The sequence below is a fragment of the Amblyomma maculatum genome, chromosome 7 (assembly GCF_055883805.1).
Source record: "Amblyomma maculatum isolate TAMU_Amacu chromosome 7, ASM5588380v1, whole genome shotgun sequence".
Classification (NCBI taxonomy): Eukaryota; Metazoa; Arthropoda; class Arachnida; order Ixodida; family Ixodidae; genus Amblyomma; species Amblyomma maculatum.
This window is the reverse complement of record NC_139350.1, coordinates 54544170-54568071: the sequence shown is the minus strand read 5'-3', so window position 1 is coordinate 54568071 and position 23902 is coordinate 54544170. Positions and strand designations below refer to the sequence as shown.

Genomic DNA, 23902 nt, shown 5'->3' with positions numbered 1-23902 from the left:
CTGTGGGAGCTCGGTTCAAAAAGCGCGGCTGGCGCGGGACTCAACTAGCTACCAAGAAAGTTAGTATAGCTACGAGTAGCTGTTTTAGCTCCTTTCTTCAAACTCTAGCTACAAATCTAGCTATTTTGGTGAAATATAGCCTAAATCTGGCTACATTTCGGAAAATTACTATTCTGGCGCGAAAAACCTTTCCACAAACGCTACACATGATGAAACTGACATTTAGGGTGCCTCGATGCGCGCCCGCTCTCGCATCGAGGCACCCTACTGACATCAGGCACATAGCGCCATCTAGTAGTTTTTAAACAAGACGCAAACCAGACTAACTTGCGAGTAGTTGCGAGAAAGAAGGAAACACTTGAAAAGAGAGAGGAGGATGCAATACTAGGTGCCACTTAGGTATGCCTCGCCGCTTCTACCTCCATGGAGGAGGAGGATAAACATTTATTTGACGAGGAAGAAGTCAGGCAGCAGGGGCTACCGCTCTAGGTGGCCAGGAGTCCTTGGGCTCTGGCGACCTGGGTTGCACGCTCGATGGCCCGGAGTTGGATTTGCGGGTCAGAGCTGAGCATAGCGGCCTCCCACTGCTCGCATGTGGAGAGCTGCAGATCCCGCGGAGGGCTATCTCGTGGACAGGCCCACAGTAAGTGGTCTAGGTTGGCCCTCTGTTGGCATAATTTACAATACGGGGTGTATAATGCAGGATATGCATGGGCGTAGATGACAGGATTTGGGAAGGATTGTGTCTGTAATTTTCGCCAGGTGACCTCCTGCGCCTTCGAGAGCGATTTGTGTCCCGGAGGGTATAAGCTACGTGTTTGTCGAAAGTATTGGGTAATTTCTTGATATTTCATATCAAGAAATTACCTCCATGGAGCTTCCTACATGTGCATCGAAGTCGTGCTCGCGGTACACTATTGTGCATGTGTGTACGCATTCCTATTACTTAAACTCTTAACGTTCCCTGCGCGGCGACCATAAGGCGCCTGGAATCGACTGTCTGATTCGACTCTCTTTGCGGATCATGCGCGGTCAGCACCGAACGGATGAAAGAGGCCAAGAAGCCCACCGGTGCGAGTTACGCCAAGTCGCGGACTGAAGATACGCCTGGACAGTCATTAAACCTTTCATAACTCTCCATTCATAGGCCTCTGTGTACGCGCAAAAAGTAGATAAAAGTCCATTCTTTACATGTTTACAGATGCATTCGCAGCTCGTCTTTTCTTAGCGCGCAAGCCTTAACGCTTTGCAAAAACTACGTCTGTCTAAATTATCGGAATCGAAACCTGAGCACATTTATCATTCGTAATTCGTTAGTTAGCACTTGTCATGCGTAGTCGCCTGCAGGGAACCATGTCTTGATAGCTGTGTTTAATTTTTACAATAGAGCTGCCAATAAATGCATTATATATCCAAAATATAAAGTAAAAATTCTTGGGAACAAATCTAGCTACTTTTAGCTCCTTACTAAATTTTTTAGCCACTTTTAGCTACTTTCACGCTGCCATCTAGATACTTTTGCTCACCGACATTTGGCAACACTGGCGGCCACGCGCCACCACGTTCCCTCTAAGTGTGAAACAGCCTGTACGTGCCCGCACGGCCTAGAATCCAAGAGGATCCAAAGGGTACGGGGCTCAGTTCTCACCACGTTTTCCTTAAAGCTCCTGCCAGCTCGTCCACATGTCATGTGGTCTCGCGACTGCACATCACCACCTGGCGAACAATGTCCGGAAATGTACATCACCGAAATGTACGTCACCCCGCGCCAATAACCCTTTATCTGTTAGTCATGTTCGTAATTTTTCGTTGACAACGCTGGCAAGGACAGCGTCGACGCCGAGTTTCTCTCTGAACGGGAGGCTTATAACGGTGTCGCGTTTATGGCTGAGAGCAGCACGTTTTGTTGCCGTCAGCATCGATATTTGAAGCAGCGTCAGTCGCGAATAGTTTCCCCCTCTCTCTCACCTTTCATATGGAATACTGGCGGTATGTGGCCACCAGGGACCCCTTGTTCCCTGATGTGGCCAACCGCCACGCACGGCCTGGTCGAATCCACATGTGCTCCAGATCGGGATGGCGCCACTTACAATTGCCTTCCTGGAAGACAAATGTGTACAAGCATATGTCGTTGACGAGGTGCGTTATCTTGAACTGCACATTGCTTCTCTTTTCCTTCATTTTCCTCACTACAGTAAATTCAGGTAAGTCTGGAAAACTGAATGCGCAAGCTTGGGGGTGTTGTGGAGTCGGTTCTTGTCAGCCACACACACGGGCCTGCCATGTTCGGCCGGCGGTCTTCCGGAGCCGCAAAATTTGCAGATAGCCTTGAAGCGTGATTTCGACGTTGTCCAAAGAACAAATGGAATATTGTTGAGCCTAAAATTTACGCGTGGAAGCGTCCACATTAGTACTGACAGGCATTTAACGTACATTAAAACCTTGTAGTACGGTTTTCAATTTCGCCGTCATAAAAAATGAGCCGCTACCCGGTGAGATCTTGAACTAGCGTATGAATTTGACTATAGTTATTTGATTGTGGGCAGCTGTAATTTTAAGCATGTAAAGACTTCGAAGAAGCTACGAAGAAAGATGGCCTTGCCAACTGAAAGCCCCTGTAACACTCTATTTACGCGAAATCGCTGCTTCGCGTTTGTGAAAAGTCCAGTTTCTCCGCTTTTTCTTACTTTTCGTGGTGCTGTGCAGAAACTCTTCCCTTGTTACTCTCTGTAAAAAAAAAAAAAGAAAAAGAAAGAAAAAAAAACGAAAAAAAAAAAAAAAAGCCATCGCGATTCCAGGCTTGGTGCAAAATGTTTGCAGGTCATCTGCAACGCATAATGCAAGCTTAATTAAGAGGGCCTATTCTGATCTATTAATGTCTTCGCGCTAAATAATCTAAATGTCAAACGGGAATATTAAGGACAATCCTATACAGTGGCGGGCGATATAATGCATTGTGATTGATCCAAGCGCACGCCATGTTGGTGTCCGTCCTTCATGGCGTTCTTTAGTTTATTTCGATGAAGTGCGTGTGAAATGGTAAAAGCAGGAGAGCAGTTACGAAGAAAAGCGACCAGTTCGGGTGGTCTTTTCTATTGCTTTGTTTCGCGTGTATCGAGCCACGACATGGAACGTCTATGCTCAAAATTCACCAATCACAAAGGCCTAACCTGATGGGTGCGGCAAAGAGAAAAGTGCCGAGATACCCGTCCCAGTGGTTCTCGGCCGAATCGCGTCAGCACGTCACCCGAGCGCGGAATTTTCTGGCGGGGGCCGCGACAGTGCTCTTTAGGGTGCATGGTCACTGGGGAAGCTGCGTGTCATACGGACTCGTTCTTTTGTCGTGTTGTCTCGTCCTATTGCTACAATAATAGTCCTTTGCGAAAACAGTTTTGCTGGAACAACGTTCTGGATGCTCTTTTACTGCATTTGAAGTCGCCGCTGGCGAGGCTGCACACTCAGCCAAAGAGAGGTCTTACGTGAGCGTTAGTGAAACTCACTTGCCCCGTTCAGCTTTGGTGGAGTGAGCTTACGGTGAAAATCCCCCGCAAGCGCACCAGAGCGATTGACATGGCCCTCATTAAATAAATAAGATCTTTTTTTTTCTTTTTTTTCTTTTTTTTTTTTTTTTTTATCCAGCAGACACAGCAAAAGCTGAGCAGGAGAGGGATGCGAGCGTGTGTCTGAGCTTTCCCTGGCCTCGTTCGTCACATCGAGGTCGCTTCGAGTAGATGTGATCGTACGTGCGTGCGTCCAACCGCCAAGGAGCGCGCAATTTTGAGTGAGAGAGCTTTTTCCTGATTTACTCGAACGCAGAAAAACAGTTATTTGTTCTCCTAAGTTTCGAACTCATCCAGTCACTAAAAACAACGTATACGGAGTGTTGGAAGATGTATATATAGTTGGGTTGTTGGTTTAGGATCATGGTGGAAACAGCACTGACAGAGAACGAAGCAGCTTCTTCCTGTATCAGCGATGCTTCTACCATGATAAATAATGTTGGTTTCCTTATTTATCAAGTTAATGCAGGTAAAATTAAACCCACACAAACTCATCCCACCAGTCGCAGGTCGCGTAAATCTCAATCCGAGCCTACAGCGAGAATTTATTCGTGGTTCTGTTCCGAGTCTGTTCTCTTTTTTTTTTTTCAGTTTCAAAAAAAAAAAAAAGTTGTGTTCCCGCCAGGCACGCTCACTTTCGCTGCACCTGACTGCCGCGACAACAGGGGTATATAACACACGGGGTCCGTTCACGGTGCAGCGCTGGTGACTTTGTACTCTGCCAGCTCCTTCGGTGATTTTGGGATCTTCTTCCTGCAAAGTTCAACCGAAGTAAATTACTCACAGCAAGCCAGCCGCGAATGTATGCATAACATTTGCAGCATTTCTTAGACATTCACAAGAAAAACACCCTGAATCAATACTTAACGTTATATTATAACAGCCACCGTTTTCGGCTGCTCCACGTAACGGCTTTACATGTGCCTTAAGATGAATAAACTTAGAAACGACAATGCGCGGATATTCACGAAACGCTCTAAAGCATGCACGGCTTCTTCATGAGGTTAGCAGTGGCGTGATTCCAATAAACACCGATGAGTTCTTCTGCAGCGCACAATTTTTTATTTTTCAGAACGCAGGAATGTGCTATCACGGATATTTGATTATAATTCATTTTAAAACTGTCTACGGTCTCCTTTAAGCGATACTGTGTAATGATGGGTAATGGATGAAGGGGGGGGGGGGGGGCGTGCAATATTAAACGCAGTATGACCCCTAGGAAATTTCAGAGGTTCTGAGATCGCAGTTATAAAATGCTAAAATGAGAGAAGACGCACAGTAAAACTGCCGAAAACAAGAAAAAAAAAAGAACATCCTGGAAAATGCGCAGAAATGACGGTTCACCACGAAACGGTTGACCCCTTTTGATGGGGCAGCTAGACAAGAGTAGAGAAATGAGGGGCTGGTCATATCAAGGGAAAACAATTGGGAAATGCTTGTTTTTTAATCATTTGTTGTGTTGACGGGTTGTTCAAAACAAGTGGAGGACAGTTAAGGTACTTCGCCTTTAAGGGTAAGAAGGTACAGTTCGGCGAATATTGTTGATGGTAGCATTTAACAGATGCTTAAGTGTTGGCACTATAGACAAGGTATCAGCTGGCAAAGCCAACGAGAAACCGGAAATCGCTGAATAACGAAGCGGAAGTGCCCAAGCCACGGCTCTTAAACTTTCAGGAGTTCCGACAAAATGGGGCGCGCGCTACCATCGCAAAAGCGTCGATGAACACCTATTTGAATGGTGTCATATCCCATGGGCGCCAGTCGGCTGCAAAGCTGATATGTCAAAGGAAAGTAAAAACCGCTAGTGATGTAAAGGACGCGGCGACAATTTTTGACGAGACGAAACAATGGTGGACTCTAAAACAGTGTGGACGCCTAACACAATTTCACGCACTATCACTTCTTTGACTGCACTGAAAGTAATGTGGGATCGGCATTTACAAATAAGCCGAGATAAAAGGCTTGGAAAGGATGGTGTATACCAGCACAGCTCACAGGATCTGGTTTGGTTTATGTGGTTCAATGTCCCAAAGCGAGTCAGGCTATGACAGACACCAGTTCACTGGATCTGGCAACATTACTAAGGGGTCGGCGGCCCGTTCAATGGAGGGCGTATCTTAGTGCGCGTCCATTAAGGGGCCGCGGCAAAACATATACGCTTCGCTTAACACCATGTTTTAACAAGTGTGTGGTTTGTGTCCGGCGCATCCTAGCCAAAGTTGCTTTTGCACCATAAAACTCCATACAACTAACTAACAAGTGTGTGGAGCGCTGGATTCAGCTTTGTGCCCGTTGGTGCCTCACTGGTGTCCTGGAGTCACTTGGGTAGAATCCGAGACGCGAATCAAAAACACAAGGCAGCGCAGGGGCGTAGAGGGAAACCTCATCTCTCATCCGGCGGTGGACTACATCGTGAGGTGGGCGTGGCTGAGGACAAAGGAATGACATCCGGTGAGGAAATCAGGCACGACTCCTCTTGTTGCCTCCCTGTGGTATACAGCCACGAGAACCCGACTCCGAACCACCGGCCGATGGCGGCGTGCACTGTGACGCATGTTCGCGGAGGGTCTCTCGCATATCATCCGGCCCGAAGCAAGTGCAGTCAACGCGCGGCGCCTTTTGCGGGCGTGGGTTCTTTCTCAGGTGACCTGATCCGCCAGTCTGAGAGCAAAGCACTGACGTCCTACGAGGAAATGCCCGCGCTCTTCCTGGGAAAGTATACCCTGCCCCAGCACGCGTCCTCTTGTTACCTCCCGGTGAGCCACCGCCTCGAGAACCGACTCCAAGCCACCGACCGATGGCGGCGTGCACTGGAGGGTCTCTCGCATATATCCGGTAAGACTCAAGTGCGGTAGAAGTGAGACGCCTTTTGCCGGCGTGGGTTCCTTCTCAGGTGACCTGATACGCTTGCTGGCTTCCCGAGCACAGGCGAGGGCGGCACATTGGTTACTAACCGGGGGTTAACTTGATGGTATGCACAAAGACGACTCACGATGTTTCACTCAAAACTTCCACAGTCTTAAGGACTCCAAAGCCGCCATAATTGAGGCTAACAGTGTTCTAAAATTTGGCTTTGTGCCTTTAATAGGTCCTATAAGAGAGGTCACAACTAGGGGCTTTTCGGGTGGTGTTATACGCCACCGGTCGAAAAATGAGCAAATGGGAGGAGGGATATACACTAAGAAAATTTCGGGTGGTGTTCTGACACAAAAACTCTCTCTCTTCCCCCCCCCCCCCCCCCCCCCCCACTCGTGGCTATGCCCCTGGTCGCAACCATACACATAAGTTGCCACACGGTCCCTTGCTAACATCTAGCGGTGGAAACTTCGAGGAGTTATCTTTACATCTTTGCTCTCTCCGTCATCTTCATCAGGCTGACTACACCCACTGCAGAGCAAAAGCCTCTCCTATTTCTCTCCAATTAATCTAGATCTCCCTTCTTAACACGATAGCGTTAAAGACCCCGTTTTCCAGAAAATCCAGTACTATTGATCGTTGTTGTGGGCGTTGGCAATGAGAGTGGAAATCACATGCATGTTTCTTTTTCTTTCTTTCTCTTTTTTTTTTTTTTGCAATGGATTAATACAGCGGTATATAGGGACACGAGAAGAAACGCAAGACAGGATGGGCGCTGAAGCTTGCGTGTCTTCTCGTGTCCTTGTTCCATAGCACTGTGTCAATGCACCGCAAATAAAAGGCAGTGTGCCAACCAGCCGAAACCAAGATCATTATTGCATCGGCATGCGTCTGGCAGATGGTTGTTGGCTGGCGACAGGGTCGAGCAGTGATTGGTCAGAAACTCGTATGACGTCACGAGACCATGAATGCGACGATCGCATCGTATTTGCTAGCGTATCTCGATCAGCCGATACGCTATCGTTAACATGTGCCGTCAACGAAAAAATATGGGATTTGTGATTAAAGTATTAGTATGATCGACAAGGGGAGCCGTGAACGGAAGATTTGAACGACGTCATTCCATTAATGACGCAGCTTCAGTGTCCCCAACATTGTTTTTTTTTTTTTCTTTTTTCAAGTGGAAGACTCTTTTTTTCTCCGGAACATTCCAAAATATAGCGACGTTTCGATGACAGCAACAAAGCGACATCACAATGGCGCCTTTTCGTAATTGTGGCCCATAGGTTTGCACGCGCGCTTCGTTATTCAATAGGAATTGTTTGGTAAAATCAATTTGCGGACTACTACTGCATCCAGATAATGTCTAAACATGACACATGTAGGTGGAAATGGACGTAGCATAGACGGCGGAAACATCGCTCAGGCCGCGCTTATTGCTTGTTGTAGGCGCGCCTCGTTCTGGTCCGTTCCTTTTGTTCGCGGTACAGGAATGCGCACATTTTCAATCACAGCTTTGCGCAATGGGCGCCTTGCTTTTCGCCTTCACCGAAAAGCGGCCGCCGAGGCCGGAATTCGATCCCGCATCCTTGGGCACAGTTGTCGAGCGCCGTAACCACTGCGCCACCCCGGGGGAGGGGCTAAAAAAAAACGTTTTCAATATTCCGAAAGCGCAGTTGCTGTTCGCGCTGCGGCTAATACCATTTTTACCATTTCTCGCGCTGTCAGAAAATCGCGCGCCTTCGGAGCGCGATAGGCGACGTCCGTAAAATCGCTTCGCGGTGCGGTGCACGTGGAAGGTGATTTTGCCGCCTGTCGTGCCTTGAGAAAGGCCAGTGCTCATCGCTGCTCGCAGCTCTAGCCGAGGTGTGGCACTGAATGGCTCCACGGCATGATGTCTGAGGAGTCGGCGTTTGCCGTTTCTAGGATCAAGTTTACGCCCTTTTTAAGCCACGCTCTAATTGCACACGCCGAAAAGGCGGTGCCAGAACAATACCTCACAGGGTTCAACTTAAACTGAGGATAACGCAGAGTGCTATGGAAGAGAAAACTATTGGGCACGAGCGCCACCACTGAAGCGTACGGCGCTAGCGTCGACCTAGGGGAGCAAGTGGGATCACATGACTCCTCTTGATGCTGCTGAAGCAGACGCTCGATTAAATTTATGTGTTTTAAAAGCTAATAGTCGCATTTATGTCTGTAGTTTGGGTTGATATAGAGTGCCAGCCTTGCACTTTTTGATATTGCCTCGTTACTAAGGCTGCTGAAGCTTATTTAAGCTGTTGCTACGGTCCATTAATTACTCCTCTGTGCCCGGACGAAAGCAGGGAACCCGGCGCTAGCTCCCCTTGCTCCCCGAAACAAACTCACAGAACCTTCCTTAATCAAAATCGGAATGGGCAAATCAGCGAGTGATGGTTTTCATGATGCGCGCAGCAGACATTTCAGCGAGCGAGATTGGCGTTAAGTGTTCGGTGAGCTGCAGAAGAAATGGCGCGCGCGTTTTAATTTGCGCTTATCACTTGTGAAGCTAACGATACTATTGCTGGAAGGGTGGAAAAGATGCTGGCTTCTGCATAGAGCAGTACCCTCCCAAAGAAAGGAAGGATCGTGCGAAGGCCAGAAGGTCTCAAATTGTTCTAAATGAACGCGTTGGCATGGAAGTTTCCCTGAAGTGAACTAGAAGATTCTGTCGCCTCGGGCAGCGGTATGCATGGTGAGTTGTCTCAGGCAGCGTCTCCAGTACAGTGTTGTAATTTCAAATGACAGAGTCCGGGAATAAAAGAAAGATAAAGCATTGCATACATGTTGTAATGGGCTGATCAAGATACGCGTAAAAAAAAAAAAAAGAAAAACTACTGTGCGCGGTGAAAACAAATATCCGCTCTAACCTCTAGAGTGCCAATGGTAGTAGCCAGTGCGCAAGAATTCGCTGCGTCGAACGCACTGCTGTACACTTGCTATAAAATTATTCCCACAGTCAAACTTGTTTGCTCTACTACGTTCAAGGGAGCAGGGGAAAGGTGTCGCTTCCGCCTGCGCTATGCGAAGGCGCTATTATCTGTCAGGCTCCTGATAGTCATCTGCTCTTGCAGAGGAATCCCTTTACCTGTGCACTGACTGCTTATACCTGACTGATTGTGTGGTAGCTTCATGCTTACATCTGACTGGTTGTGAGGTAGCTTCAGTTGTTTTTTCTTTGTCTTTTCGTAACAGCAGAAATGCTGCTGCCGGTGCGCGTTGTCATAGCGGTAAAGCTCGCCAACTTCGATAGCTCTGATTCGGTGAAGTGCTTTTTTGCCGATTGAGTGGGTCATATACCTCAAAAAGCTTATACAGGCCCAGATCGAGGTGTATAATAAAGAAATAAATGAACGTAATGCTAATGCGCAACCGAACTGGCTAGGAAAGCATCCTACAGCAGCAGTTCAACATGTGTTATCCCACTTCATCATGCGGGCGCTTCCGAAACGTAAAAAGCCAGCGTAAAAAGCAAAGTGGACCAGGGAAGAAACGCCAGCTAATGACGTTCTAGCGGAAATCAACAGGAAGAAATGTGCATGGGAAGGTCACGTAACGCCAAGACAAGGTATCCAATGGTCACAAATGGTAACGACTCGATTCCGTGGCAGGCACAGCATGCAGGGAGCGGCAGAAGGTGAGATGTGCGGATGAAGTTAGGCGGTTTGTGGGGATTAGGTGGCGGCAGCTGCAGCACAGAACCGACTTAACTAGAGAGATGTAGCAAAGACTTTTAGCCCTGCAGTGGGCGTAGGCTGGCTTCTGCTGCTGCTGCTGCTGATGATGATGAGTATGTTCCAGGCAGACACACACACGGCAGTGATAGTGATGCGGCAGGTTTGCGCGCGCGCAACTGTCTTGTACCTGGTGGCGTCGTTTGTCTCCCTTGAGGCGTTGTGCGTATGCGCAGGCTAAAATGCACTATCGCGTCTGATTCGGGTCCATATGTCAAGTTTTCATCCCCCATAATAAAGAACAACGCAGAAGCACATGTCAGTCAAGTTTCTAATGCTGTCGCTTAAAATAGTATACGGCATAGACAGGACGATTTTTTTTTTTTTTTTTGCTTTCAGCCAATTAAAAAGTTAGGTTCTCTACCTACATCTAATGTGTCACCAACTGTTTAAGATTTCGCGGAAAAACGTGAAAGATTTTGCAATGTCACCTTCACGGCACAGCTTTAAACAGTGCCAGTATCTCATACATGAAGTCGCCTGTTCCGAGGACTGAATGCAGTGCCAAAACCTCGTTCTCTAACCAGAAACTCGGCACTTTCAGACAAAGCTGCCTATAAAACAGATGCTCCGGTAGTATATAAATTAAAACAAACAAACAAACAGCAGCAGCTGAAACTTGGCAGCAACAGCCTATGTACCGCAATATGCTGTTTTCCGCTAATCAAGCGCAGATGTAAATGAAATCGACATTTCAACCTCTGTATTACGCAAGCTGGGGGCAGCAAAATTCTTGTGCACATAATTTCTGCTTGTGAATAGCTTTATGTTTATCCAGAACCAAAGTCTTTCATGTTGCTACGGCTCGTTTCCGCGGGTTTGTCCACGCTCCGAAGCGTCTTCTCATGCCATGACTGGATTACCTGTTCAGGCTTTCTGCCTCGTGGAAGGTGTCGGGAAGCGGCTTGTTGAGAGTCTCGGGTAGTAGCAAGCTGATGCCGGAGGCGATCAGCAAGAGAAGCGCCTGGATCACGTACGGCACGCACGGATCGGTAGCCTCACCCTGCGCATATGGAACGACCCCGCAAAGGATCGCAAACGCATTTGCTGTTGAACTTACGCATGCGGGATAATGCAATTCATATTGAAAACAGCGGAAACAAGACCCTATTCCTTCTGTCGCAACCAACGGGTTCAGACAGCTTTTCTTTGCCCTCAGTAAAAAGAAATTCTGAGGACAATTACGACATTTCATAATGCGAAAATTTAAGCGCAGCTTTTTAGTTTTAGCTTTTCTTTTTTTTTTTCTTTTTTCACAAAGCGAAAGAGAACGCAATTGGAGCCAGAGAGACAGAGATAACACCTATAAGACGTTTGCTGATGTCGCCCTCGGTGAGGCCCACACTGTGGCCGACGGGCCGGACGCCTCAGGTGTCCGATGAGCCAGCGGTGTAGAGCCCGAGGCTCCTCTTTGGCTCTGACTCTTTCGCTCAATTACACCGGCGCCGACGGCGACGTGGCTCAACTGCTGAAGAGGCGCAAAAGAGCTGCGCTCTAAAACAAGGTCAGAGCTGTCGAGCACAGTGGAACACACTCTACTGAGAGAATAACATTCCGAATGTTGTGCCGCCACTCGCTGAACATGTGACCGCACTGCGTGCGAGGATGACGACTGAATCTCAACACTGCTCGCGCAGAGCAGGAAGCGCAGTATGACCGCTCTCACTGGGATATTCACTGCAAACCGGACGATCTGGCGTTGAGGTGCAGTAATGTCCTGAGTATGAAAGTAAGAAATTCTTTGCTTCTCTGGTGCGGCAGATAATATTAACCGCGCGCATGTGTGTCAACCGACAGAAAGACAATTAAGAGACACCCGGGACGGAGCTCATCGCTCGGCCCGCGCTGTGGAGATATAGTGGTATCTGGCTATGCCAGGAGGAAAGAGGGAAGGCCGCGGCGGCATAAATGCGGGAGATTGGGAGGAAGTGTTGGGGAGCCTCGCGACTGATCTGCTCCTGACATACCTGATCCCATTTCCCTTTCACGCTAGTTGTTAAAGGGTCGTAGCTTTGGTTCACTTTATGGCGACCACTTGTTCGTGAAGTCGGTCTTTATACACTGCAACGAGTCGTCACTGCTGGCGTAGTCTATAGAACGCCGAGGCCGAGCAATCACACCCAAATTCCGTCCAATGATGAGGCAAGCGATACATGCTATGCCGTCACATGTTGTAGCACCTTGCCTTCGCCAGCTTGTAAAAGTACGTTTCAATACATTCATGGCTTCTTGCGTGCTACCATACCAGGGAAGGTACGGTAGATGCGCTGATAGCTGGATGCTAATGGAAATGCCCTCATCATTTCAGTTTTACAGTCCGGGCAAAGTCTTGCACATTTGTGAAGCCTTCGTACCGAGTATATGCGACGCAGCGGAGTTTCGCGCGAGCGAAGCAGTCTATTCGTAACACAAACCTTAGGCTGCAGCCCAGTTGTCCACTTTCTTCAGCCTCGTCTCAACCGTTGGCTGGTCGCTATAGAGTATGGATCATAGCTCAGGATCAGTTGCGCGCCTGCCCTGGCCAGCCGTCAATACTCGAGGCTTGATGTTTCCGTTGCTAGATGACATTGCGGTGTTTGAGCCGATTGCAGACGGCGGGCGCTGCTCCCTGCACGGCTTCGCGTACTGCTGTCTGCGCTGTAGTTTGAACCAGCGCCAGTAGTCGAAGGCACCGAGGGTGCTTTCGTCGGGGTTCTCCATTCCTCGTCCCATGATTTATGTACAACACCGACGTATACATCGAAATATTGCACTTCAATGTACTCTTTAGCCATTTCGTTAAGTAATTTGTTCGCGGATGATACGTTGTTGCTGTTCAATTATCTGTGTAGCTAAGCATTAAGGTGTCCCGAAGGAGCTGAGTTGCATACGCTTTGCCCTGGTAAGCAATGATGGCCGACACCGCTGACCATGTGGACACTGATTCATATTTTGACCCGCCGCTGTAGGGCAGTGGTTAAGGCGTTTCTGTGCCCAAGGATGCGGAATCGAATCCTGGCTGCGGCGGCCGCTTTTAGATGGAGGCGAAAAGCAATGCGCCCGTGTGCGCGGCATTGACTTTGCGATGTCAGAGCACGTTAAAGACCTCAAGTGGTCAAAATTTCCAGAGCCCTCCAATACGGCATCTTTGGGCCGTTTAATTACCCCATAAACCAACCAAATAATCAATCATTTTTCGAGTGTAATTGTTAGACCGCTACTTCAGCACTCTCCCCATAAGAACAGCGTCGACCAGAAACTCTCGTAATGATATTTGCCAGATTCTGCACGTGGCCGGAAAAGAGTTCTACGCCGCGCATTAGGTGTCGCAGCTTCATCGCCGCTACGGGCGTACGTTTCGTTCATCATGGATATTCATACTATAGAGAAGCATGTTTATCTACCCCTTCATCCATCATTCACTCCTCCAGGGGTTCGGTTTTTTCGGCCTATCCAAATGAATGCCCTCGTCACCCCTTCCAGCCTCTTCCGCTATCGCCATCGATCGAATTGCTCCTCTCTTTGTGTGGAGCTGTGCCATCGCCTCTTGTAATGCATGGCTGCTCAGCAGTCCCAGGTGCCTATCGCCGCCTTCCATCACCAACTGGTTCGAATGGCTTGACGCTCCTTCCTCCATGCGCTGCACAGCCTCGTATATTTCCCATGCTCTGTGATTCAAGCCGGTGCGGACGTTCAAGACTAAAAGTATGCTAGCCACCATACTAAAAGCCCGGTTTGCTGGCGCCGCTTCGCGAGGCGAGCCGAAAACTAGGTGTTCGCCGTGAGGAAGCGATTTTCGGCTAAGAGGCGCTCGCATCGCGAGACTACTTTTCCCTGCGCTGCGCTTCTACATGCGTGACAATCTTCGCTGGCTATTCTTAACACTAAAGCCCTTTAACATGCGAAGCGCGCGCCTCGATGCGGAGAATTGCCTCACTCATTCATTTATCCAGGCGAGCACCTAGTTTTGTCGCTCGACGTGAAGTGACGCTTCCAATCCGGCCACCCTAGGCCACCCTAGCCGACGGAGCGTGCTCACTGATTGCTGAAAAATACCAAGCTAGCAGTGTTGTGTACTTTAATGGGCGCGTGCTCATGTAAACGAGCCGTATGTCATGCGTTGCAGTGCTCCAAAAGACCTGCAGCGCAATGAGCGCGCTGCAGGGTTTCGCACTTTTTCTTTTTAATTTTTGTGCTTACGTCGTTGAATGCCACTGGGCGTGCGCGTCAAAATTACCTGCACAAACCATCGAATTCCACTGAATAAACTCGTTCTACAAATGAGTTTGCTCTCATTCGGCGTTGACAAATTTACTAGTAGTGATTTGTTCATAAACCACTTGAACGATATTAGCGCCGGGATTCCTTCAGTTCCGAAAGAGGCCAAAGAGGCCAGATAGCTAGCCTCAGCCCGGGGCCCTATTCTCGATACACATGGCCGCCGTTCGGCACCATGTTTTTTTTTTTCTCTGATTGGTTCTCAGAACAGTCACGAGTTTCAAATTTGTGGCGCGAAATTACGGTGGGTCGAAACGGCTTTTTGCGGTGACGTAAAAATGACGTGAGCGTGAAAAACGATTTTTAGCAGTGGTATTCATGATGCATGGAGGGTATATATAAGTAAGTGTGGAGGGAAAACAGAAGTATATATGATAGAAAGGGAAGCACTTACGCTTGTATTACGAATGGGCGGAAATGAACCGCCCACTGTCAAGAGCCGACTCCTGAAATCTGATTGGCTGACGTTGTGTGACGGGAAATACGTCATGCATAAACATTTATTAATGACGTCAAAATGACGTTTCATTACGCAAAGGATGTTCTGCCATTGCTGTAAATGACCAAAGTTTGGCGCCGCAATTTTAATCACTTGAGGCGGCCGCGAAAATAACATGGCGAATTCGACGTGCAGTGTAGGCGGCTGTTAGCTCACCGCAGTTTGGTAGAGAGTTTGGAGGGTGGTGAAGTAAGCTGACACATCTTGCTGTAATTGCAGAAATCACTGAAACGACGTCATAAGGGAACTTTTCATTTGCGTCATCTTTTAGAGGATTAATAATGAAGACGCACATTTACAGCCGCACGAGGGTCGTAGCTACCCTCCCGTTGCAAATGTTTTGCTCTCATAGAGAAACCATCAATCCGCAAAGTCGTTTCCAAGCGCAGCAATGCGGCCCGCTAACTCAAGCGGTTGACTGCGCGAGACGAGGCATTTCAGAGAGCAACAGAAAGGGAGTTCATGATGGTTTCGTGGGCGCTCTTTAAAACAGAGACAAAGAAGAGAAATAAAGGAGCCAATCCCGTGTTTTCTTCTCTTTGTCTCTGTGTTAAACAGCGTCCACCAAGCCCTCATGAATTTCAGAGAGCACCGCGATGCTTTCTAATTATCTGTCTGATCGGTTACTTCATATTACCTGAGGGGTAATATGATTCGATGGCTGCGCAGAAATTTCGCGCTACAGGCAGCGAGGGATAACCAAACACTTTCCTAAACGTCGGCCCTAAACACAGCCTTTTTGCTTTGCACTATGCACACACAGAGAAACAACATGGCGCCGAGCTATGTGTGTCGAAAATAGGGCAACCGGAGCCTATGACCAGGCATGGATAATATTGGGGGCTATGGCTAGAGCTGATCAAATCAAAGCAATTTTTTTTTTTCAGCACGAAAGTTATTGAAATCTGTTGTGGAACAGGTTTTTGTCCCTCCAGGGTCTCCACATTGCACCTGTTTGCCGTGAGGTTACTCTCCGCTTGCTGGTACAGCACGCGGCAGCGACATGACCAGGGCCTTTCTGGCGCGTAGCGCTGCTAATGTCAGCAGCACAACAGCCAAATGCTGAGCAAAAATGCATCCGTGTTCGACGCTACACTCGGCGTACATTGTGCTGTGGTGCGGCCTCGCAAACGCTCCGCGGCCGTTGTCTCTGCAGTATGCAAGAAAACAACCAATTTGCACAGAACAATTTCTTGGTTACTTTTCTAGCAAAGTTAAATGACTGCTGAATGTCATGCGCCAAGGCACAAACTAGTCATTAAATTGGAAAATGTATGCTGGGTATGCACTATCTTGTTCCCTTTCATCTTTGAGGAACCTGTGCGATAAATCACTCAATCAAGTCATTCTGAGCGCGAAAAAAAAATTGAGCGAGGAGTCACATATTTGCAATAGCTTTTGCAGCCAACACCTATACTGTATGCTGCAAAGCAATCGCGCAAGGTGATCACTATTTTGGCGTTGCAAAGTTGGGTGAAATGCACAATGCATTACACGAACGCGGCGAACACATTCTCAGCGGGAACATCTAAGGAATGCCGCAGCGTTACAAATAAAATACTACAGCAACGTTTCCCTCGTTTAGCTTTGCCTGACCTTAAAACTGCCTTCGTTTCATCCACAGAAGTGTAATACCTGCGTTTTTAAGAAGGTTCCATAGTTTCAAGTAAATGTCAGACCCTGGATACTAGAGCTATATAGGCTTGGCTGCGTCTGTATTTTACGTTCGCTGCACCACCGTAAAACTTTGCTGAATGAGTGCTAAAAAGAAACACCTTGAAAACCTCACCAGCTCTCGCAGGAATGGCGCCACTATAGCTCCGAACCGGGAGCAGGTGAGCACGCACGCAAAGCCGAAGCTGCGGGCCGATGTTGGGAACACCTCGAGCGCCATGATCCACTTGATGAAGCCCGCACTGAGCGCCATGAACCTCACCACCACGTTCGAGCCAATCTTCAGCCATCCGGGACTGTCTGCGCAGATGCGGCGTAGTTGGAGCATGTCAAGTGGGGAGGCCCTATTGTGCCCAACATCTCGGCTAAAAACCGCTGCCCGGTCTCTTCTTTTCTTGCGTAAAACACCGAGCATGTAACAGTCACGAAATGATATTGGTTGTCAACCACGTTCCTCTGTGCAGCCCTCGTGGCCACGTACGGTTAAACGTAAAAGCAGTCACGTACGTCGTGATCAGTTCAACTTTATCTTTCGAATACTTTTGATTGCGGGGATTTTGTACTGAAATGTGGCAAAACTTCAGAAGTGCAACCAGCGAGTTTGTGTCAAGAGAATACTGTCGGCCTAAATGAGGGCAAACCCACGCATTGCAACTGTTTACAAAAAGCAAGCGCACTGAGCTCCCAAGTTATCTGCCATAGCTGGAAGGTGTATGTGGTATTCGCAGAACACGGCATTTTACATAGGCCGCACTGGTGCGGTCTATGTAAAATCATCTAACTCAGCCTAACTCATCTATGCACAAATTATTTGAACACAAGCTTTGTACGCTGCTGTAATGCGGTGCATGTTACACCCCGTACGCATTGTAGCTATACTGTACGCAACGCACAGATAGGCAACAAAGCCACAAATTCTCAAGGTCATGAGGAAAATAGCGATGACAATGATGAAATATTTGTTTGCTAGCAAAACGTTTTAATTATCATGTGCCCTCGTAAATTACAAGTGATTAGAAGTTACGCATGGGGGGTTGCAAAGCACTCATATAGATGAATATAACCGTCGTCGCATGCATAGACAAGACTATCGCTTCTATCGTCCTGCTTGTCAGTATAGGCTTGACTTCTTTAGGCACCATCACATTTTCAAATTATTCACCGCAACATTCTTACCATAATCATTTATATCGTTCGCCCACCAAACAACTGGATGTTCGGCATTGATATTCGGTGCTGCTGCGCAGTCCAACGGGTTTTTGGGGAAGATTTTATGGTGGAGTGAAATTGTAATACGGAAGCATAGGGCGCGAAGCTAAGTGCAGCCATACGGCTACAAAGGAAAGGCATGCAGATTTTACAGAATCATCGCAGTTGAAGAAAAATTTGGCCCGGTCCGGAATTCCAACTCAGTATCATTGCCTAACAAGAGAGTCGTTCCAGCAATTAAGCTGATCGAGCCCAGTGTGTTCACAGATACACTCTATGGGGAGAAGATGACTAATATGGGAGTAATTACACATCAACAGATTAAAAAGCACAGCCTCATGGATACAAATGTAGGCTTTGCAATTCCTCATTTGAACTCGTCAGCACAACTCCAAACGGACACCGAGCTCCAGTGATTTCTTATTACCATATTTTTATTTTAAAGCAGTAGCTGCAAACATTAACAAGTCATATAAGGCTGGCAAGATGCCATCCTTGGTGCTTGAGTGAGCCATGTGGACTTACAAGTGCCTCACTTCACGGCGGACACCTTTACCGCGTCGAGAGGGAAGATATGAAAGTGGGAGGGAACATAAGAAACGTCAGCCGCAGTGAAAGAGTTGGTTGGTTTCGTTTGTGGGGTTTAACGTCCCAAAGCAACTCAGGCTATGAGAGACGCCGTAGTGGAGGTCTCCGGAAATTTCGATCACCTGGGGTTCTTTACCGTGCGCTGACATCACACAGCACTGGGCGCATTGCTTTTCGTCTTCACCGAAAAGCGGCCGCCGAGGTCGGGATTCGATCCCGAATCATTGAGCACAGCAGTCGTCGAGCGCCCTAATCGCTTCACCACCACGGCGGGGCCATAGGAAAGAGGAGGAAAATAAAATTTAGCGCTATAGCGGTGGATACCCCGTTCAAGAAATCCGGCGTTCTCAGCGTTGTGAGCGTTTTTGAAAAATCACGTGCACAGCTCTTGAAGGTTGCATTTGTCACGTTACATGGCCGGGCACTGATTGGTGGGCGGTTTGTGTGACGCCACCACTTGGGCTTCTCATTTAAGATGAGGGATAAGGATAGCAACTTTCAGGAGCCATGTAGGCGAGGTGCAACAAGACACGTTACTCCTATAGGACACGCAAATACGTACCTACGGCTTGATTAAAGCGGGCCTTTATAGACGTCTATGTTGGTCGATCTTTCACAACTTGATAGCATCCGGCTGCGTGCTAATAAATGCACATGAAGTACGTGTTGCTGACTAAGCTATTAACGAAGTGGATATCCGCGAACGTGGACCGCAGAGAGCCCACAGACAGAAGCCATTAACGTTTTCTGGTCATAAACTTAAAAATGCAACAAAAGCATCAATCATAGAATGAGAGCATGCGATTGGTGTTCTCAGTTCAGGACCTATAGTTGCTTCCCCCACCTCCTGTATTTCTCTTTCGTTTCCATCTCACTTTCTTTTTTTTTGTCTGGAGCTGATCAGATTCTAAAACGTTTCTACTCAAGGAACCCATTTCCATGATGACCACTTCAATTAACGAAGTTTCCTTCTCAGTGCAATTAATTTCCTTCTATTACAAGAATTCCCCGATAAAATCGGCTTCGATTCAAATACCTGTACATGAATTTATATATGGCCCGATTCAGACAGTCTGATTTGGTTTTGTTTTGAGGTTTAACGCCCCAAGGCGCCTGAGGCTATGAGAGACGTCGTAGGGGAGGGCTCCGGTAATTACGACCACCTGGGCTTCTTTAACATATGCTCTAACATCGCACTGCACACGGGCGCCTAGCTTTTCGCCTCCATCGAAAAGCGGCCGCCGAGGACGGGATTCGATCCGACATCCTTGGGCACAGTAGTCGAGCGCCTTATCCACTGCGCCAACCCGAGCGGATCAATTCAGACAGTTTTTCCTGCGGTGTGGACGCATGGACAAAAGGACAGAAGAACACGAAAAACATCGAGGTCGCTTGTGACACGCGATATTCTCATTTCCTTTCTTTTCCCTTTCATTGTACGCCACTTTGGTACTCTCTCTCCCTCTCTGTCGCACGCACGCACGCACACGCACGCACGCACGCACGCACACACACACACACACACACACACACACACACGCACGCGCACACACACACACACACACACACACACACACACACACACACACACACACACACACACACACACACACACACACACACACACACACACACACACACACACACACACACACACACACACACACACACACACACACACACACACACACACACACACACACACACACACACACACACACACACACACACACACACACACACACACACACACACACACACACACTTTAGGCTCTCCTCTAACACGCCTAGACCAACGAACCTTTGTGGCCTATGAGGAGCCTGCTTTCGCGGCACACAGCGAGCCTGACTTCGATCCCGAACATCGGAAACTGCACCACTTTATATCACAGAATTATGACCCCTCAACCCCCCCTCCCCCCTCAGCAACGTTTTTGCCAAATTTGACTTCATTTGGACCCTCCCCTTATTCGTTGAATTCATTTTCAAAATCTTGAATCATTAATTATAGGACGAATGCCGGACCACCGCATTGCAAACTCCTAACACTATTGCGTTAAAATGCAGCCGTCCAATGCGTATCTACCTTAATAAAATATTGATAACGTGCTGCTAGTTCTTCGCGTAGCGCTTCTGGCGGGCGCCGTAGAAACTACTGCGCAGGAGCATTGAGAGCTGAAGGCGGAGCTTTACTCGTCGTCTGCTACAGAGCGCTCTGTGTTGCCGTGAAGGGGGCTCCACTTGCAAGTCTTTCGAACCTATCGGATGAGAGGTAAAAGTGTGGCCTTTTTCTCTGTTGTACCGTGCCATTGCAACTTCCCGGTTGCGAAATTTTTATGACAATGTATATCTTGGATACAAACGGTCAGGTAGCCCATGGTATCTGCCGCCGAGTGCAAATACTTATGAGAGTCATTCGGTGATTAACAAGAACGTTGACTTATCACGACGCCGACATAAAATGTGATTCCTTCCTCTCCAGACCGAGAGTACATACGTGTCTGATCACTTCATGTTTTCTGCTCGTGGGTTACACTAACCGAATGTCGAGAGTTCTAAAGGATGTCTTGCAGATTTATGTGTCACAGAATGCTCACAGTGATGCAGAATACTCACAGATGTGTACTGCTGCGGCTACAGCTGCTCTGCAACGGCTATTCGATTCTACTTAACGTAGGCATCTGTGCTCTTTGTCAGGAAGGAATCAAGCTTTGGGTAGCCTTTGAGTTAGGCAACATTCTTGTTGCCTTAATCGCCGAATGATTCGAGTAAGCAGTTGCACTCGGCGGCAGACAGGGCTGAGGGGGGGGGGGGGGAGGTGACCGTTTACGTTTATAAGTAAACTTCACTATATAAATTTCGCAATCGAGAAATTGCAGTGGCACGGTACACTGGAGAAAATGATTGCACTTTTGACGCTCATCCGAAAGACTTGAAATTGAAGACCATTTCATGGCAATACAGAGCGCACTGTAGCAGACGAAGCTCCGCCTATAGCTCTCATTGCTCCTGCGCAATAGTTTCTACGGAGCCCGCCAGAGGCGCTCCGCGGAGCGCCGGATTAGAGTCACTGGAAAATTTTCAGAGTACCGCAAAGGTGGCCGCGGCCGCCATCTTCCTTCCAGACCGCCGGACCAAGCCGCCGTCGGAACGGCGAGTGACCGCATTCGTAGACTTATAACACGTTATAAAGCTAGCAAAACTGAATTATTTTGGTATGCCTATTCAGAACAGTACCACCAGTGATTATGTGGCCATTAACTTCATTACTTTAGTCAGCAAACGATGGGAAAAGATGAAGTGTGTTGGTGTACAGGCGAACACTTCAGGGAGCCTGCTCTTGTAAATCGCCGGCCATTTGGATCAACTCGTGTTCTACGCGCAATGCAGTGGTGTTACAAAATTACAAAGTGATCAAGTGTGGAATAGTATGGCTGCGAAGATCGCAGGAGCGTGTGCGTATATTGTTAAGTCGTTGAGAATGCCGTCCGCCGGCGCCGCTGTGCCAGACGCGGTAAAGACACGGAAGGCGAAGTGCAGAGTTTATTACGCTCTGACACGATTGAACCGCTTTGTATAAGCAACACAAAGTGAAGCAGCAGGTTCACCGAGAAATCGTAAACAAACTAACATACAGTTTAGTATCGCTGTCACTGCGCCAAGAACGCCAAGCAGGCTTTGTTGAAGTATATTGCATTGCGTGAACTGAATTCTTTTGCGGCGCGGTCATTAAGTGACTGAAAACTAAAGCACTGGTCTCGCCCATTTTCACTTTGAAAAAAAAAAAACATGCCTTACTATATCATCGCTATCACAGAGCGGTTGTGAATATTATACTTTTCATTGTGAAATATTATCTCTTTATGTTGTTTCATCGCCGTGTGCCTCGTGCCGCCAATTAGCTAGAACGTCGGTCATTAACTGTCGTCAAAAAATTAATATGACATCGCACATTGATGGCATCTATGCTTGACACACATTTGCCAAATTGGTTGGTTTAGTTTATGGAGTTTAACATCTCGAAGCGACTCGTACATGAGACACCATAGTGGAGCGGTCCGGAAATTTCCAACACGTGTGTTTCTTTAACGTACAACTAGAAATAAATAACTAATAAATCTGTGACTCTACGCCTGATTAGCGCCGGATTAGTCACTGGAAAATTTTCAGAGTATCGCATTCGTTTTCCCCGCGCCACCGGCTCACCTACTGGCTGATGCGCGTCACGTGACTTCGCGTCGCCATATTCCTTCCAAGCGCGTGCGCGGAATATGCGTCTTTCGCGGGAGTTCCTCGTTTTCTGATTGTTTCTCGCAGTGTACACTTGAGAAATTCTGCTGTTCCTCTCGTGCGGCACCATGCCTGAGTCTGGAAATGCGTTTTCTCTGTGCCTGAACGAAACGTGTGATCTGCATCAGTGGTAGGTGTGGCTTAACCAACCAGGAAAAATTCGTGCCATCAAGGAACCTGCTTGCGCGAAATACGCTGGTTCATTGATTTGAAACTTTGTTCGTTTAGCCGCGAAAGAAGCGCACGAAGTACTGAGTGTGAACATGGTTCGCCTAATGGCAACATGTGTTTAGCTTCCAACGACGTGGGCCGCACGTACGCAGAAATTTGCAGCCTCCATTTTACTTGCGGAATTTTGCAAAAAAACTACCCTCAAAATGAATTAAAAATTCAGCCAGCCGGCATCAGATACATCTATATTCAGTTCTCCGAAATCACACACACTGTGCTCGTGCATGCATGCGTTCGGGCGCGTGTTAGTGTGCGGATCGATGACCGCCAGCAGCTCTTCTTTTTTATTATTTTTATTGTTAATGTAAATGTACATAAAACACTATGCACAGGTTTATTAGTCATTTATATCTAGTTGTACGTTAAAGAAACTCATGTGTTGGAAATTTCCGGACCTCTCCACTGCGGTGTCTCAGGTACGAGTCGCTTCGGGATGTTAAACCCCATGAACTAAGCCAACCAATTTGGCAAATATGTGTCAAGCATAGATGCCATCAATGTGCGATGTCATTTTAATTTTTGACGGCAATTAATGAGCGACGTTCCAGCAAATTGGCGGCACGAGGCGCATGGCGATAAAACAACATAAAGAGATAATATTTCACAATGAAAAGTACAATATTCACAACCGTGCTGTGAGAGCGATGATATACGCGATGCGCAAAACGCGACACCGCCGCCTGTCGCCAAAGCCGCAAAGCGTAGGCGGGATCTGTCGGGCGCTGTTCGTGTCAGCATCTATGCGCGCACGTCGTGTTTTCGTCTGTGGTCGCGGTATAACAGATATAACGCCGCCGTCGACTTTTAGCACTGTCCGGGAAGAATTGCTGCGTAGATGGTTTTTCGAACACACATAAAACCTTGCCAGGAATATGTTTGTGTAAGTTTCAGTGATGCTTCATGAAAACGACGGGGGCTGTGAATCGCGGCTGTTCGACGCAGAAAGCAAGCAATCGCACCGAGTGACATTTGTTCAGGTTAAT

General features: G+C 47.8%; 1 protein-coding gene across 3 annotated transcripts in view; it reads right to left on the bottom strand.

Annotated features, from left to right (window-relative positions):
* Positions 1–4085: 4085 nt before the first annotated feature.
* LOC146183232 (organic cation transporter protein-like) overlaps positions 4086–23902 on the bottom strand; it is an 82975-nt gene continuing 63158 nt past the window's right edge. For all 3 annotated transcript variants that reach the window (XM_084608701.1, XM_084608703.1, XM_084608702.1), the window contains exons 9-11: positions 16717–16901; positions 11035–11174; positions 4086–4313 (exon numbers count right to left, since the gene is read on the bottom strand). In XM_084608701.1, coding sequence (XP_084464827.1) covers positions 4250–4313; positions 11035–11174; positions 16717–16901 — 389 coding nt within the window. In that variant the 3' untranslated portion in view covers positions 4086–4249. The remainder of the gene's footprint in view (positions 4314–11034; positions 11175–16716; positions 16902–23902) is intronic.